This window comes from Marmota monax, unplaced genomic scaffold, assembly GCF_021218885.2.
Source record: "Marmota monax isolate L192 unplaced genomic scaffold, Marmota_monax_Labrador192_F-V1.1 WCK01_AAM20220418_F8-fsc00171, whole genome shotgun sequence".
NCBI lineage: Eukaryota > Metazoa > Chordata > Mammalia > Rodentia > Sciuridae > Marmota > Marmota monax.
Window position 1 is genome coordinate 746,757 of NW_026694658.1, and position 17,612 is coordinate 764,368.

Here is a 17,612-nt window from a genome sequence, read left to right on the forward strand (position 1 = left end):
TGTGGAACTTTTTTTCTTGATACCAGGGATTGAACTTAAAGGATCTTAACCACCACATCATATCCTCAGCCCACCTTATTTTTTTAATTTGAAACAGGTCTCATTAAGTTGCTGAGGCTGGCTATCCTCCTGGTTCAGCCTTCCCAGCCACTGGGATCATCACCACACCCAGCCTCATGGAACTTTTAATAAATATAAAAAGCACTTGGGTTTCAAAATATTTTTAAAAGGTAAGCAAACCATAAAAATAAATGAGGTTGTAAAAACTGTATTAGAAATGCCTATGAACCAGGCCTGTACGTATAGGAGGGTCTTTAAAAATTAAACATATAATCATATTTCTATGACCTTAATCCCCAGATCAATAAGAGAAACGTGTCTCTATAACAACTGTTCTGGAAAGGTGAATAATATTAGTTGAACCAAATGAAGAGAAGCTCAATGTAAAGAAAACTCAAGGGTATAAGCACCCAAATCAGCATTAAACTGTAGTGTAGCTACAGCCTTCTGTATCAACAGGATCTGAAACCACAAGATTCAATCAAGTGCGGGTTGAAAATATTCAGAGAAAAAAAAATTGCATATGTATTGAACATGTGCAGACTTTTTTCTTGTCATTATTCCCTAAACAATAAACAACTATTCAAGAAGCTTTTTTTCTTTTTTTTTTTTTTTTGGTACCAAGGATTGAACCCAGCAGTGCTTAACCACTGAGCCACATCCCCAGCCCTTTTTATGTTTTACTTTGAGACAGGATCTCGCTAAATTGTGTAGGGCCTCCCTAAGTTACTGAGACTGGCTTTGAACTCGTGATCCTCCTGCCTCAGCCTCCTAAGCTGTGTGCACCACCATGCCCAGCTTCACGTAGCGTTTATAGCATATGGAGTATTATAAGTAATCTAGAGATGACTTAAGTACACAGGAGGATGAATACAGGTTATAGGTAAATACTCTGACATTTTATATAAGGGACTTGAGCATTTGCAGATTTTGGTATCGAGGTGGGGTCCTAAAAATCAATCCCCCATGGACAACTATATCTACAACTGCCATGAAAACGTAATACCACCACACTCCCATTATATAGCAATTGCACTTACAGTGTTACTGTCCTCAACAGACAGCAGGTACTCAACAAAATATGAGCTTCCTTTCTGGGAAAAAGCAGGCAGGTAGCAAAACCTTCATCAAACAGGATAGTTCCACAAAGAAAAAGGATTACTTTTCTCTTGTTTTCTGAAATCTTTTCACCCTTCAAAATAACAGTTTTTTCCCCTCATCAAAGGAGATAGTTGTGACTAGGGATTGTGACTAGGATTGTAGGGGCACGAAGTGCCTCATAAACACTAACCAAACATTAATAATCAAAATATACTTTCATCTGCTAATTTCCTTGAATCTAAAGAGGAGGGGAGTCTTCTAAGCCCACGAAAGGAATCAGGCAGAGCTAATAATAAAAACCCAAATCTAACTCCCAAGTAATAAGCCATCCTGTCCACCAGCTAAATGTAAGGGGCTTTTTCTATTTTACTAAACCTAATCTGATCTCTACCTGGAAAGGACTTGGTTTTCTCAGTCATGAGTCATGAGAAACTAACCAGATAAGCAATTCAATAGCTGTGTTTCCTCCTTACCTTTCCTCTTTGGGTTTCGTCCCATCTACTAGATGTCTAGTGTCTGGATACTGGAAAAGTAACTCTTCCTGAAGATCTACCAGTGACCTCAACAATGCTTTAAGAGCTTTGTGACCTGGGAAGGAAATGAAGCACAATTAATTGTAGGTACAATTAATCATCTACAATTCTTCTAAGAGGGCAAACCTGCAACTTATGTCTCCTGAGCAGTTCTAGTGGAGGGGGTTAGGACAGAGGAACATGCCAGATACATATAGAACTCTCTGAAATACAGAATTTCCAGTGGAAATAACAACAATGCCTACCTCATAGGGCTGTTATGAGGAACAAGCAATAATATGTGTAAGGTGCTTAAAAACTATCTGCAAATAATGAGACTTCAATAAGTGCTTAGTTTTTAAATTTATTTAGTTGGACAAACTTCCTGTCATCATAACCTACTTAAGTGTGCCCTTGGCATCAAATTTCTTGGGTATATTTCTACAGGTTACTCTCTGAGCTCTTGGATTATCCATCTTACCAATCAATGCAATTCCTCCTCTTCTAAAAAGTACAACTCAGTCCTAGGATTCCTACCACCATACTCTGTCTCTGTCTGGCTTGAGTTGCATATCATTCTCTCAGTCTCTTACATATTTCCTTATGGAAAATTCCTGTTCATATATTAACATTCAGGTTTAAGACTTTCTATTTGCAATACTAAACTGTATATTAAACACCTGTATGGAGATGATGTTCTCACCTGATTCTCGTGGCCAACAGGATGCATTTGTATATAGCCAATTAGGACCAGGTATGTAGGTTTTGACTAAGAACTTTCAGAATAAAAACTGAGAACACTGTAACTTCTCTACCAGAATAATCCTACTAAGGAGGTTAACCAGACACTGGTAATTGCCATTTACCAGGAATGAGAGCACTCATTCCTCTCCTATAATCAAACTGGCAAAAAAATTTTCATATGAATGCTCTATCCCACCTTCAAACATATCATGTCAGAAACAGATCTTCTTTCCCTAATACTTCTTCCTTGTCCAAATTTCTCTTTTCTGCTTAGTGTGATTTTATAGGAGATCAATGATATTTGGGGGTTTTAACTGGTTGTTAAATCTGTATTTTCCATTCATATTATCACTGGTAACTTGTCCATTTATCTCTGGCCATATTCATATCATCACTTCTTCCTTTTCTTTTTTAATTTTTTTTTTCTTTTTTGGTAGTACCAGAGATTGAACGCAGAAGTACACTACTACCGAGCTACAGCCCCAGCCCTTTTTCTGTTTTGAGACAGGGTCTCGCTTAGCTGCCCAGGCTGGCCTCAAATTTATGATCCTTCTGCCTCAGCCTCCCTAGCTGTTGGGATTTCAGGGGCCCACCACCATGCCCCACTCTTTGTTTAAGTAACTGTAATCTCACAAGCATCCCTACTTCCATTCAACAATTCCTACTTCTTTTTTTTATGTTCCACACTAACTTCAGCCCAAACATCAGTAATATCTTATTCTTTCTTTTCTGCTTCTGCTTCTACCTTACCCAGCTTGACCAGCCTTCTCACCCAGCCACAAATCCCTTTTGCATTTACAATCCCATTTCAACGAGGCACCAACACAGGTTAGACAGCTCTCCACGTGTGTCCTACTGCAGCCTTCTATTTCAACATAAGGCTTAGAGCTAACCTACCTGGGAAAGCCTTCACAGAGTGATCAGAAGGATCACCTGACCCAGTAACTACTTTGCATGGCTTCAAATAATCTGCATATAAAACTATGTAAATACAACTTCCTTGTTTAAAATAATATAAAACCCTTGATCATATCTTTTCTAAATCCCATACTCTAATCCTTCTATAATCAATGTATATCTGTGCCATTTAGGAGGACTTTAGAATATATAAACCGCCCCTCAAAAAAAAAAAGTCCAGAATGCCTTGTGTTGCAAATCAAGAGTCTAAACCTGTTGCTCTCAATCTTTTTCGCCACCCCCCCCCCCCGCCCCCGTTCTTTTTTCTTTTGTGGTACTGGGGATCAAACTCAGGGATTCATGCATGCTGGGTAAGCACTTTGCCACTGAGCTATACCCCCAGCCCTTTTTAATTTTATTTTGATACAGGGTCTCACTAAGTTACCTGAGCTGGTCTCCAACTTGTGATCCTCCTGCCTCAGCCTCCTCAGTAGCTAGGATTATAAATATAAGCCACCAGGCCTAGTTTCTCTCAATCTTGAGAGAGAGGGGGAGTAGGGGAAAAAGAGAGGGAAACAAAACAAAACATAACTCTGTTCCACCAAATATGGAAATAACGTTTTTCATGAAGAAGAAAAAAGTAATACAAACGAATTTTTCTTTCTGTTAACTTTGGGAAATGGATCAAATATAAACAAGATGAAAAGTAGTCAAAAGAAAAAAAAAAGAATAAAGAGGTAACAATTTTAAAAGCAAAATTTACTCAGTCTAAATGTGCTAGGTAAGTAGAACAATACAAATTTATGTAAATAGATAGAAAATTTTCAAAGGAGGGAGAAAAGTAAAGACTTCAAATGGTAAGTACAAATATGTTACCTCAAATGACTATCTGTGAAAGGAGCCGATTATTTTAAACAGATATTCCATAGTAGCTAGAGTTCTGAAAGTATATGTTGTAGCAAGTCTTAATAAAAAAAAAAAAAAAAAAAACTAATACTTGGAAGAGTGCCCATGAAAATGTATTTATTTCATCCAAATGAGTGAAATACATAAATATTAACCATTGCTTTTACCTTCTTTTCTAGAAATGGTCATACAGATTGTTTGTTTGCAGTGCTAGGGATTGAATTTAGGGCCTTGCACATGCAGGCAAATGTTCTACCACTGAGCTATTCCAGTCCAAATGGCTATATCTTAAGAAACAGATCTTGGACCGAGTTTGTAGCTCAGTGGTAGAGTGCTAGCCTAGCATGTGCGAGGCCCTGGGTTCGATCCTCAGCACCACATAAAAATAAATAAATAAATAAGGAATAGATCTTATTTTTTCCACAAAGAAACCCTAAACCCATTTTGTATTTGCAAAGTGTGTGTTTGGTTTGGTTTTTTTGTTTGTTTGGTTGGTTTTTTTGTTTTGTTTTGTTTTGTTGGTACCAGAGACTGAACCCAGAGGCACTTAAATACTGAGCCACATCCTCAGCCCTTTCTATTTTGACACAGGGTCTCACCAAGTTGCAATCCTCCTGCCTCAGCCTCCTAAACTGATGAAATTATGGGAGTATGCCACCCTGCTTGGCTTGCAAAGTAGTTTTAAAGATTCTCCAGGCCAACCTTTGAAAACATTAGGCTAAGTAAAATAAGCCAGTTGCACAAAAGGAAAAATGTTATATAATTACACTTAAATGAAGTACTTAAAATAGTTTAATTCAGAGACATATATAGGTATATGCTGTCTGACACATCTGCAATAAATTTTTTAAAACTGACTTGAACAAAATTAAAGGCTTGTATAGCTACCTGAAAATGGCCCTTAAAAGTGGTAGTCTTAGGGGCTGGGATTGTAGCTCAGTGGTAGAGCACTTGCCTCATATGTGTGAGGCTCTGGGTTCGATCCTCAGCACCACGTAAAAATAAATAAATAAAAATAAAGATATGGCTGGGGATGTGGTTCAAGCGGTAGCGCGCTCGCCTGGCATGCATGTGGCCCAGGGTTCAATCCTCAGCACCACATACAAACAAAGATGTTGTGTCTGCCGAAAACTAAAAAAAAATAAATATTGAAAAATTCTCTCTCTCTTAAAAAATAAAATAAAATAAGGTCATTCAGGTGGCCCTGACCCAATATGACTAAAGCCTTTGTGAGAAGTGTGTGTTAGGACAGACACACAAAGGAAAAGATTTTTAAAAAATAAAATAAAATAAAGATATGGGCTGGGGTTGTGGCTCAGAGGTAGAGAGCTCAACTAGCACGTGTGAGGCGCTGGGTTCAATCTTCAGAACCACATAAAAATAAAGGTATAAAAAAAAAAAGTAGTCTTAGCTGGGTGCAGTGGTGCATACCTGTAATCCCAATGGCTCTGAAGGCTAAGACAGGAGGATCCTGAGTTGAAAGCCAGCCTCAGCAACAGCAAGGAACTAAGCAACTCAGTGAGACCCTGTCTCTAAATAAAATACAAAATAGGGTTGGGGATGTGGCTCAGTGGCTGAGTGTCCCTGAGTTCAATCGCAAGTACCAAAAAAAAAAAAACCAAGTTATAGTCTTTTGTTGGATATTTTGACGATTCTTGGTTATGCTACATGTGAGAATTGTGACTTGCTTGTTGGTGAGCAGCTATAAACATTGTAGACTACTTTGCAGCTTCTTCCCTGTGTGGTTTCTGATTTCAAGTTTTAGATCATGGAAAATAAATAGTGCCTACAGGAAGTAAGGCACAGGTACTTTGTTCTTCCTAACCTTTTTATTTTTTTATCGTGTTAACAAAATAACAAAAAATTTCCCAATTTTTACCATTTTAAAATATACATTAAGTTCAGTAGTGTAAGTATATTCACATTGTCATGCAGTCAATCTCTAGTACTTTTTTCTTTCAAAACTGAAAGTCCTACACATTAAATAACTCCCCTTTCCTCATCCCTGTAGCCTCCCACAAACACCATTCTACTTTCTGTTTTCATGATTCTGATGACTGCAGCTAGCTTATATAAGTAAAACCATAAACTATTTGTCTTTTTATAATTGGTTTATTTCCTTGGCTTAACATCCTCAAGGTTCATCCATGTTGTAGCATATATCAGAATTTCCTTCTTTTTAAAAATCTAAACAATACTCCACGGTTTTTTTCCTGTTCTTTTTGAAGAGGTTCAGTTTGAAGTAATACAGATGACTTTTTTTCTCTACAGAGATAAATGGGATGGTAGGATTATTTATTATACTCTAGTCTTGGGGGATCTTTTTAAAAATTGTGGTAAAATATACATTATGTTACCATTTCAACTATTTTAAGTATACAGTTCAGTGCTATTAAATACATTTAGATTGTTGCATAACCATTACTACTATCTACCACCAAAATTTTTTCACCATACCAGTGTATTCATTAAACAATATTTCCCCAGTTCCCCTCTTTCCCAATCTCTGATAACTACTTTTTTTTCCCCATAGCTTTACTGAGGTAAAATTGAAGTACTATAAAATGCACATATTTGAAGTATGCAATTTGATCAGTTTTGACATGTATATAACTAACAACCAATATACAAAGCTCTGGTAACTATTATTACTACTTTATCTCTATGTTGTTGTGGTGCTTGGAATTGAATCCAGGTCCTCACGAAAGCTAGGCAAACACTACCATTTGCATAGCAATGTGGATATACTTACACTACTGGACTGTATATTTAAAAGTGGTAAAAATTAGTAAATTTTCTGTTATATGTTTTTTAACACGATAAAAAAATTAAAAGTTTAGGAAGAGCCAAGTGCCTGTCCCTTACTTCCTGTAGGCACCATGTGTCCATAATTTGAAACTTGAAATCAAGAACAACACAAGCCAACAAGCAAGTCATAACTCCACTCCAACATGTAGTATAACCAAGAATTGTCAAAACATCAAACAAAAGACTACAACTTTTAAGGGCCACTTTCAAGCAGCTACACAAGCCTTTCATTTTGTTCAAGTCAGTTTTTAAAAAATCCATTGCAGATATATGAGACAGCATATCAATCCAACAAGAAAGTAGAGAGCCAATATCAGTAAATCAAAGTGTGCCTTTGTGTTAATACTTTCTCATATGTTCTCATTTTATACACCCCCTCACCCACTCAGAAAGTAGCCAGTATTTAAGCTCCATTCAGGGATAGCACCACCATGCATCAAAATGTCAAGAGACCTACCAGAGATGAAATCTGCAATTCTGTGCTTCTAACCACTACCAAAAAAAAAAGTTTATTAAAGTAAATGTCACCAATGGCCCAACACCTTGACAATTTCTTGTGAAGGTATTTAGCAAACAGAACCCAATAATCATTTCTTTGCAACCTGAGGGTCACATTTTTGTCTAGATGGTGTGTAAAACCTGAAGACAAAAAGGAACAATCCTTTGCTGGAGGTAGGCAGACTCCTCAAAGCCAAAGCTGACAACAGTGAGGGAAGACTTTCCTAGAGTCTGGAATCCAAGAGTGAATTTCTCCCAGCCAAAACAAATAAAGCAAGCCCTCTTTATTATTCATATAGTACTGAATTCTATTTGTTTAACCCTGTGAATAATAAGTTGAAATCAACCGTTTCTAATTTACCTCTAATTTTTCTCCCAATTATTACAAGAGTTAAATGTTAAGAAAAACAGCCAAATATGCTTTCTTTACTCTCCTTTGTGTCACATGGCCACAAAACAAATAGAAACTGTCAAAGATATCTAGTTTATTTTGCCCTACATGGTCCACTTCAAGAAGTCTTTCCTTGAAGAGGAGATTAAGGAGGACATCTGCCTCACCATTTTACCAAGCTTCAACCTAAGCATCTGATCACCAGCTTTAGGAATAACTCTAAGTAGAAAATAAATAGAAAGACTACTTTATTGAGGGTTAGGAGCCCAGCACTTTAACTCACACTGACTAGTCATGATATGCCGAAAGGACCAATTTAATCTGTGAATCTCAGTGTTCTCATTTCCAAAATGTAGATAATTCTTGGCTTACTTATCTCACAGAAGTAAGGTGAAAAACAATAAATGTGTCATTGTCTATTTTAGCAGGGCACGATGATGCACACCTGTAATCCCAGCGATTGGAGAGGCTAAGGCAGGAGGATCACAAGTTCAATACCAGGCTCAGCAACTAGCAAGACCCTCAGCAATTTAGGGAGACCCTGTCTCAAAGCAAAATAAAAAGGGATGGGGATATAGCTCAGTGCTCAAGTGCCTCTGGGTTCATTCCCTAGAATGGGGGGGGAGGGGTAGGTATTTCAAAAAGCCAAAAATCATTGAAATAGAAGGCATATTACTATCAAAAATCGTCACCTTCTACAAGGTAAAATTCTTTTAAGCTCTGCTTATACAGATCTACAGCACTAGGATTGGACTAGTATTCATATTCCAGTATTCATTTACATGCTGCCCGTATGCAAGCATTCTATATATAAAATGTCACCAATCTAAAAACCATTTTCCCCTAACAGCTTTATTTTTTTCCCTGATTCATCTAGGCTGTCCAGCACACCAAAATTGTAGGCAGAGAATCAGTTTGGACATGGCACACAGTTCATTAATTAGATTATAAACCAATAAGTAAAAATTTCTGGCAATGGGATGGAGGGGAAATTAGAAAAAGTGAATGTATAAAGTAAAATAAAGCTAATCTTACCAATTTTTAAATGTCTATACAGCTATTTTAAAATAAATAGGCAAACAGATTTACATACAAATACACATCAACTCCCACATTCCTATTACCCCAGATAAAATACATTGAACTGGAATTTACAGAGTACAAGAACATTTTTTCCCTCCTTCAAAAGTAACTCCAGAACTAGAGCTAAACTATAGGTCAAAATGACACACGATATATTGGCCTGAGAACAATACTTTTCATTCAAATCCACACAAGCCTGCCACTTGCACTAGTCATCCCCAGCAATTAATCCCCCAAGAAAGACGTTTGATTAAATCTTTTCAAGCAAATCCTTTGCTTTGCTTTTGTTAGTTCACTTCTTGTCAACATCTATTAAAATATGCCTTTAATTCTCCCACAATCTTAAAAAACACCGATTCCACTGTCTTCAACTTTAATCAACTGTATGGCCGGCATTTTTCATTTCATAATAATGTGCTGCTTGGAATTCAAGAGGCAGGCTCAGCATCAATCATCTGGTAAGAATTTTTCCACTGCAATAAATATGCAAATGAGGAGAGCCAGTCAGTCGTATTTCAGGCCCGACTTGCTAGTGTTTTAAAAAAGACACAAATTTATTAATTGCCGGTGGCCAGAGGAATCCTATTACTTTGGGCATTGATTACAAAGCTGTGTGAGTGATTATTGTGCAACTCGCGGGCTACCCAGGCATGAGGAAAAATTATTAAAGCAAGGCAGAGATTATCAACTCAGAATAACAATAAGCCTTAACATTTAGGCCCTAACTTCTTCAACAAAGAATTACGTGAAGGCTCCACTGTATCATAATTCCGAATTCTGTCAGTATTACTGTTTGGGCTTGTTCTATATTCCCCAAGCAGAATGGCGTTACCAGTAAGAAAGAGGACTGCTGGTTACAAATTCCTCAACAACAACCATTTGGATGAATGGCTATCATTTTTCCAATGTAGGTCCAATTAGAATTTTTATGTATCAATGTAAGTATACACATGCACAGGTGTGTGTGTAGAGACAAGCACAGATTTAATAAATGGGCACGCTATCATGAGGACTGATTTTTAACTGGAATAGTGTAAGGAATTTTACCCAGTGTGTTGGACAGTTCTGTGGACCAAAAGCAGGCTTCTTTTTTTTAATGGCTAAATAATGTCACACTAAAAGAACCTTGTGGGAGCAGAGTATAGGTACTTATATTCTAAAATCACGAAGGCTAAGCCACAAGCAGACTTGGGTTTTCATACCTCAAAGGGCACCACAGTAGAAAGGCACGCAATCTATGGAGGAGTCTGCGGAGAAAACAACTTGAGAGGCTAATTCTGAATGCAAAGTGTTTTTGTGAGAAACATTCAATCCAAGACATATTAAATAAAATAAGAAAGAGGACTCAGCAGACAAAACTTATTATTTTTTTTTTTTTCTTTTAGGAGACTGATGTGGGGAATTCAGGGAATAAGTGAAAGTTGAAATAAGGGAGAAATGAAGACGTGATAAAATACATGGTGGGTGAGCCCCCCACAGAAAGAAACAACAAAAAAAGAATCTGTAACATTTTACATTACTGCCACACTAAGTAACATGATAAATAGTGTGCATTTGAGTTCTGTGGAGGGACATCCCACTCAAGCTGTAATTTCTGACCAGGCATGAATTTATAAGGAAGGCAAAGGAACTGCTGAATTTCTTAGGTTTCCCTGAATACTCTCTCAAATACCTTGATGAAGTATGTCAATAAATCCTTAAAAAGCCCTATAGGACACAGCAATCTAACTGATCAATGTACTTCCAGAAATGCACTGCAGTTACCTTCTACTTCACAGTTACTAGACAACCTCCATTGCTCCTGAGTACTTTTCCTAAAAAGAGAAATTTATTTTCTCCCTTTAAACAGAAAGAGTTAATGCTCAGAATACAAGGCTCTTAAATTCAAGTTTATTTACAAGTAATTGTTTAAACTGTCTTAACAGCAGTTACACAGGGAGAGTGTGGATACTTTCATTTGTATTTTATATGCTTTTGAACTGCTTAAATATTTTATAAGCATATTACTTCTATGATTTAAAATTTTATTAAAATTTAAAGTAAACTGTAACATAAGGAAACTTATTAAAAATCCAAGTGGCCCTCTCATTTCATTTAAAATAAAGTCCGATTTTTCCATACTACGAAACTGTCCCTAGGTGAAACTGTCCCTAACCAAACGCCTAAATTCTCAAAGTCATATGGGTATAGAAATAGCTCCAAATAAAATGGGAATTCAGAAAACACCTTTCTGAAAAACAGAGATGTCACACAGAATTAATCACTCTTCTCCCAGGATCATTCATATCACCATCATCACATTTTCATTGTGCTGGGAGTCTGATTTCATTGCGTTAAGCTGCTGCAGGGCAGAGGCCTACCTCATGCTGTCACTCTAGCATCTAACACATCACCTGGGCCATAAAAGCTATTCTACAAATGCTTTCATTTCAGAGAGATGATGCCTTATGCTGCATGGCAGAACATCTGGTCATACTATCATTTCCAAATCCAAATGCTGATGAGCAAACCAAAGGTGACAACTTATTTCTGAACTTTAATGTCAACTATGTATTCTCAACAAACAAACCTTTTGTTAACAGATGCAAAGTTGCCAAACTTGACATTTTCCTATTATACCATACCAGTTATAAGATGCATGGGCTACTCACAACAGTCTCAAAACACATTTTACTAGACTTGGGAATTTCCATCATAAAAATAATTAGGTGAGTTACAATGCATGCTAAAGAAGACTTAAGAACTGCCACCACTTATGTGGATAAACTGAGGCTCGGAAAATAAATAATTGTTTTGTTTCTTTGCATATTAGTAAAATAAGGGTTGTTTATTCGCCAATTCAAAATAAAACACCATGAGAGGCTGTGTTCAAATAAAACAACTTAAATGGTTCTTTTTGCACTAAGAGCAGCTTACCTATATATCCATGCCTTCTCATGAGCTCCTTGAAAGCAGAGACTACTAACTAGTAACCTTGTTATGCTTGTTACTGGCGAATGGCAGACTCTATATGGTTGAATATATACATATAATTAAATATATTCTACATTTTAATCTTTTTCTTTGGCCTGTACTTTCTATGTGTGCATTTCAAGTCTTCAAAGAACCATATGGGTAGTCTAATATTCATTCACATAACTCTTTCAAGAAGAGGAGAGCACTGGGACCAAGGCTACAGCGTACGACTATACTTCCACTTTAAGATTAAACAGTTAACACTCAATAAGTACCTACTAAGTCTTTACACTACTAAGTCCTTACACACACTACCCAAAGAACTTTGTATACAACTACTTCAATTCTCACAACAATCATTTGACGTAGTATAATTATTTTACCATTTTACAAATGAAGAAAATGAAACATTACCACAAGCTTTAAAAAAAAAAAAAGGACAGTTTTCAATTTCTAGATCAATGTACCCTTGTGGGTTATGTATCAAAACTATCTGGGGAACAAAGTGTAATAAAATTGTCAATTACTAGGAAATGACAAAACTTCCCTCATCAATACTGCCACACAAGAAAAAATACTAGTGAGGCTCTGTAAAAATGTCATGTCCAAATTTGGTTCACGCACTTGAAAAGACAAAATGGGGAAACTAAAGGAAGCCCAAATCACATAGAAGGAGAGCAGGTACCATAGGACAAGACAAAGGAACACTTCTTTAACCTGAAAAAGAGAATGTTAAGAACGGAATTAATAGTCTCCAAAATACAAAGGCCAAATACATCAGAAAAGATGCTTAGCTTCACTGCTAAAAAAGTTTAAAAAGACATAAAAATTTAAAACAATGTGACAAATGACATCTCATATTAACCTCCCTCTAAACAATTTGCTGGGCTTGGGACACAGCTCAGTGGTAGGACATTTGCTGAGCAGTGCAAGGTCTTGGGTTTGCTCCTCAATACCACAATTTTTTTTTCATTCATGAATTAAACTTAATAAAACAATGTGATATTTTTCTGACAGTGTTTAATTCTAGGGGGCATTTACAACTAGTAAGAGTTTAATTAGCACAACATATCCAGAAAGCAGTCAGGCAAAACGTATCCAAGTTTTACACATCTATCTCCTACTGCATGGCACATACCTGTAATCTCAGAGACTTAGAAGGCTGAAACAGAAGGATCTCAAGTTCAAGGCCAGCCTCAGCAACTTACATGACCCTAAGCAACATAGCAAGAACCTGTCTCAAAAAACAAACAAGCTAGGGATTTATCTCAGTGGTAAAGTGTCCCTCATTCCTGGATTCAATTCCCAATATCACAAAAATCAAAGTAAAGAATTAGGTACAAAAATAATATTTTCAGGATTATTTATAATAATAGGTTAAAACTGTAAATATCTTAAGTGCTCATTTATAAGGGACTACTTAAAATTTAGTTTAGTAAGGAAACATTTTGTGCAGCTAGAGAATAGGTAAGTATAAGTGGAACATGGTTTGAATTAAAACAAACCACAAGAATGTTTTGGGGGGCTGGGGATGTGGCTCAAGCGGTAGCGCGCTCACCTGGCATGCGCGGGGCGCTGGGTTCGATCCTCAGCACCACATAAAAATAAAATAAAGATGTTGTGTCCAACAAAAACTAAAAAATAAATATTAAAAAAATTTTTAAAAAAAGAATGTTTTGGGGATATTTGAGATAATCTGAACTAGGTTAAATGAGATGATAGCATTATATAAGAAATATCTTCATTTTGATAAAGCCATACAAAATATTTACAGGAAAAATGATATGGTGATTGTTATTTACATAAATTATTTAGAAAAAATATTCAGAAAAAGAAAACAAATACAGCAAAATATTTTTAAGAAAAAAAGGTAGAATGATATGGGAAGATGTAAAGCATGAACTTACCTATCCTTTTTGAAAGTTTGTGCTCACATAAATATCTGGAAGGATATTCAACAAAATTGTTAAAAATACTGAAAATATTAAAAAGAGGACTTTTGCATTCCACTATGTTACATATTTCAGTATTGTTTGGAGTAGGGAAGAACATACTTGGCTGTGTTTGCAAAAAAAAAAAAATACTTTTATAACAAACAAGTTTTACTTCTATTATTTTTTTAAAAAGCAATTAAGATTACATAAAGATCTTTAAGAATATAAACAGATTTTCTAAAGTAGATGTAATTCTCCCTGTCAACAGATAATCAAACAAGAAGAAATCGATTAAAATACAACTAGGAGAATCAGAGGTGGTCAAAGGTAGATTGACAAGATCATCCATCCCTAGAACTAGCTTTTTTTTGTGAAATTTTGCCTTTTGATTCACAGAAGAAATAACAAGGACCAATAAAAGTAACGGAGAAATGCTTACCCTCATTAAACACTGGGAAATGTCAATTAAAAGAAATGTAAATTAAAATAAACAGACACTATCTTCCATTTATCAAAGTGACAAAGATGAAACAAAATTATAATACCCAGTGTTGACAAGAATAAGGGAAACTGACATTCATACAAAGAAGGTGAGAATGTAAACTGGTACAACTTTTCTGGAGGGCAACTTGGTGATAAAGATCAAAATCTTAGAATTGTGCATATCCTTGGAAAATGTACTAATTCTACACCTAGAAATTTATTTTATATAACAGTAATCATAGATACAAATAAAGATTTAGTAACAACAATGTTTATTGCATTATTTATACAAATGAAAACCTGGAAACAATCCAAATGTCCAATAATAAAGAATTGGTTAAAGTACCCATCTGATGGAAAGTCAATGCCATCATTAAAAATAATGCTATAGAACAATAATTAATGACATGGAAAAATATTCACGATCTCTGTTAAATAGAAAAAAAATCAGACTACAAAACAACATGGAATATGGTTCCATTTTTGTTCTAACTACACCACCCAAGAGAAAAAGAAACTAGAAAAGATATATACCACATACCAACATATTAAAACTACTTAACTCTTAACTGCTAAGAATCAAGGGAAACTATTTCCTAATTTTGCCTCACCCTCCATATTATAACAATGAATATATATTATGTTTACAAGAAAAAAAATCCCCTATCTACCTATTTCTTTATCAACTAAGAAGTTTTACCTGCCTATAGGGGACAGACATCAGCTGAGGGGCTATCTAGCTCTTCTATGAGAAAAGAGTATAGAGAAAAACATCATCTTTAGAAAAATTGAAGGATGTATCTATTATTAGAGCTTGAAGCTTTCTGTCCTACAACAAATTCCACTCCATATTTCTCCTGTCTTCATTTGTTTAAGGTTTGGCATTTATTTCACACCTGTATTCTCTCATACTTTCTTGGAAAGTAGGGAGAAAACTTCAGATAAGAAAGTTAACTATGCATGGTGAACTGGGCAGTGTGGCCAAGAGCAAAACTGTGAAGCACAGCAGACCTCAGTTTCTATGTAAGCTTTGCCTCAAATCATCTGGGTAACCTTAAATTACCTAAGATTCGATTCCCTCATCTACCACACAGTTACAAACACCTATTTTACAGACTGCAGTAAGACCTAACCCAGTGTATCATAAACAAATGAGGGCTATTTTTATGACTTTTAAAGTACATGGGCATCCAACATTGTACTTGCACAATAAAAATACCAAGACAAAAACTGATAATCCCTATTCTCAAAATCCTATTTGATATCTTCTCAATCATGTATTTATATCTCATAAACCTTACTGAGGACACCAGAAATGCTTTCCAATTACTTTAGAATGTTTATATGACTACCCACTGAACCTTCACCAAAGTTAACATGTACAGCATATGTTATACACCATCTCTAAGATGTAAGAATCTTTAAGACTGTCTGAAGAGCTTCTCTACCTATAAAACTTTTGCTTGGGGCTGAGGATGTGGCTCAAGCGGTAGCACGCTCACCTGGCACGCATGCGGCCCAGGTTCAATCCTCAGCACCACATACAAACAGAGATGTTGTGTCTGCCGAAAAACTAAAAAAATAAATATTAAAATTTTAAAAAAACAAAACGAAACAAACTTTTGCTTGTATGAAACGGTCTGACTAGCCAATTAAGAACTCTTCTCAAAAAGGTAGCATTCTGGATTTTTCCAGAGGCAGATTTACTCAACTATTTCAAGAAAAATTGGAAATGGTAGATTTGAGACTAAGCACCAAGCAAAACAATCAATATTATAAGAAAGGCATTAAAAATTTAACAAAGAACTCAAGCTAAAATCCAGTATATTCCACATATAGCTAACTTTCAAATGTGGCAACTTATTTGAGGGAAGGTTTTGAATATAATTTTAATATAATAATAATCAACAGATAATTATGTCTTAAAGGTATGCTGACATACAAAAAATTTTAAGTAACACTATAGCTTATGTTTTGTTTTTTTTCTCTTCCCCAACAAATCCCCCTTCCTTGTCAAACTGCCATTAAAAGTTAAAGGAAGGTAGGGCACTCTGTAATTCCCAGCAGCTCCAAAGGCTAAGGCAGGAGAATCATGAGTTCAAAGCCAGTCTCAGCAATGGCAAGGCACTAAGCAACTCAGTGAGACCCTGCCTCTAAACAAAATACAAAATAGGGCCAGGGATGTGGCTCAGTGGCTAAATGTCTCTGAGCTCAATCCCCAGTGCAAAAAAAAAAAAAAGTTAAAGGAAGACAGTGGTGTACACCTATAATTCCAGCTATATGGGAGGCTGAAGCAGAGGGACTGCAGTTCAAAACCAGCATGGGCAATTTAGAGAGACCCTGTCTCACAATAAAAAGCACTGCGAGCCAGGTGTGGTGGCGCATGCCTATAATCCCAGTGGCTCAGGAGAAGGCAGGAGGATTGTGAGTTCAAAGCCAGCCTCAGCAATGGTGAAGTGCTTAGCAACTCAGTGAGACTGTCTCTAAATAAAATACAAAATAGGGCTGGGGATGTGGCTCAGTGGTCGAGTGTCCCTGAGTTCAATACCCAGTACCCAATAAAAGAAATAAAAAAATAAAAAGCACTGGGGATGTAGCTTAGTGGTGAAGTGCCCTTACATTCAATCCCAGTATTAAAAAACCAAACTTATGGGCTGGGGTTGTGGCTCAGTGGCAGAACTTGTGCCTCGCACACGAGGCACTGGGTTCGATCCTCAGCACCACATAAAAATAAATAAACAAAATATAGATATTGTGTCCATGTATAACTAAAAAATATAAAAAAAATTAATGGAATGCTGAAGTGTAATTCAGTGGTAGAGCACATCCCCTGAGTTTGATCCCTAGCTCCAAATAACAAAACACACAAAAAAAGACTTAATGAAAGAAAATAATACACATACCAACATACCTAGAATAACACATCCCAAATTATTAGTTGTTTTCTCTGAGAAGTAGAGGTGGAAACTTGAAGAAATAGGAAAACTTATTTTTCCCTTTATGTGCACTTACATTGTTTACATTTTAAAAAAATGTTTTTGGAATTGTAAATGAACAGCATGCCTTTATTTTGTTTGTTGATTTTTAAGTGGTGCTAAGGATCGAACTCAGTGCCTCACACATGCTAGGCAAGTGCTATGCCACTGAGCTACAGCCCCAGCCCCAGTTTACAATTTTTAAGAAAAGATATATTACCAAATATTTATGTTTTTTAACATAATGGAAGAGCACAAAGTCAAA

General features: G+C 36.1%; 1 protein-coding gene across 1 annotated transcript in view; it reads right to left on the bottom strand.

Annotated features, from left to right (window-relative positions):
* The window catches only part of Aatf (apoptosis antagonizing transcription factor), a 108,798-nt gene that overhangs the window by 62,885 nt on the left and 28,301 nt on the right, over positions 1-17,612 (bottom strand). Inside the window, exon 5 of the mRNA XM_046423231.2 lies at positions 1,635-1,749. Within this exon, the coding sequence (XP_046279187.1) occupies positions 1,635-1,749 (115 nt within the window). The remainder of the gene's footprint in view (positions 1-1,634; positions 1,750-17,612) is intronic.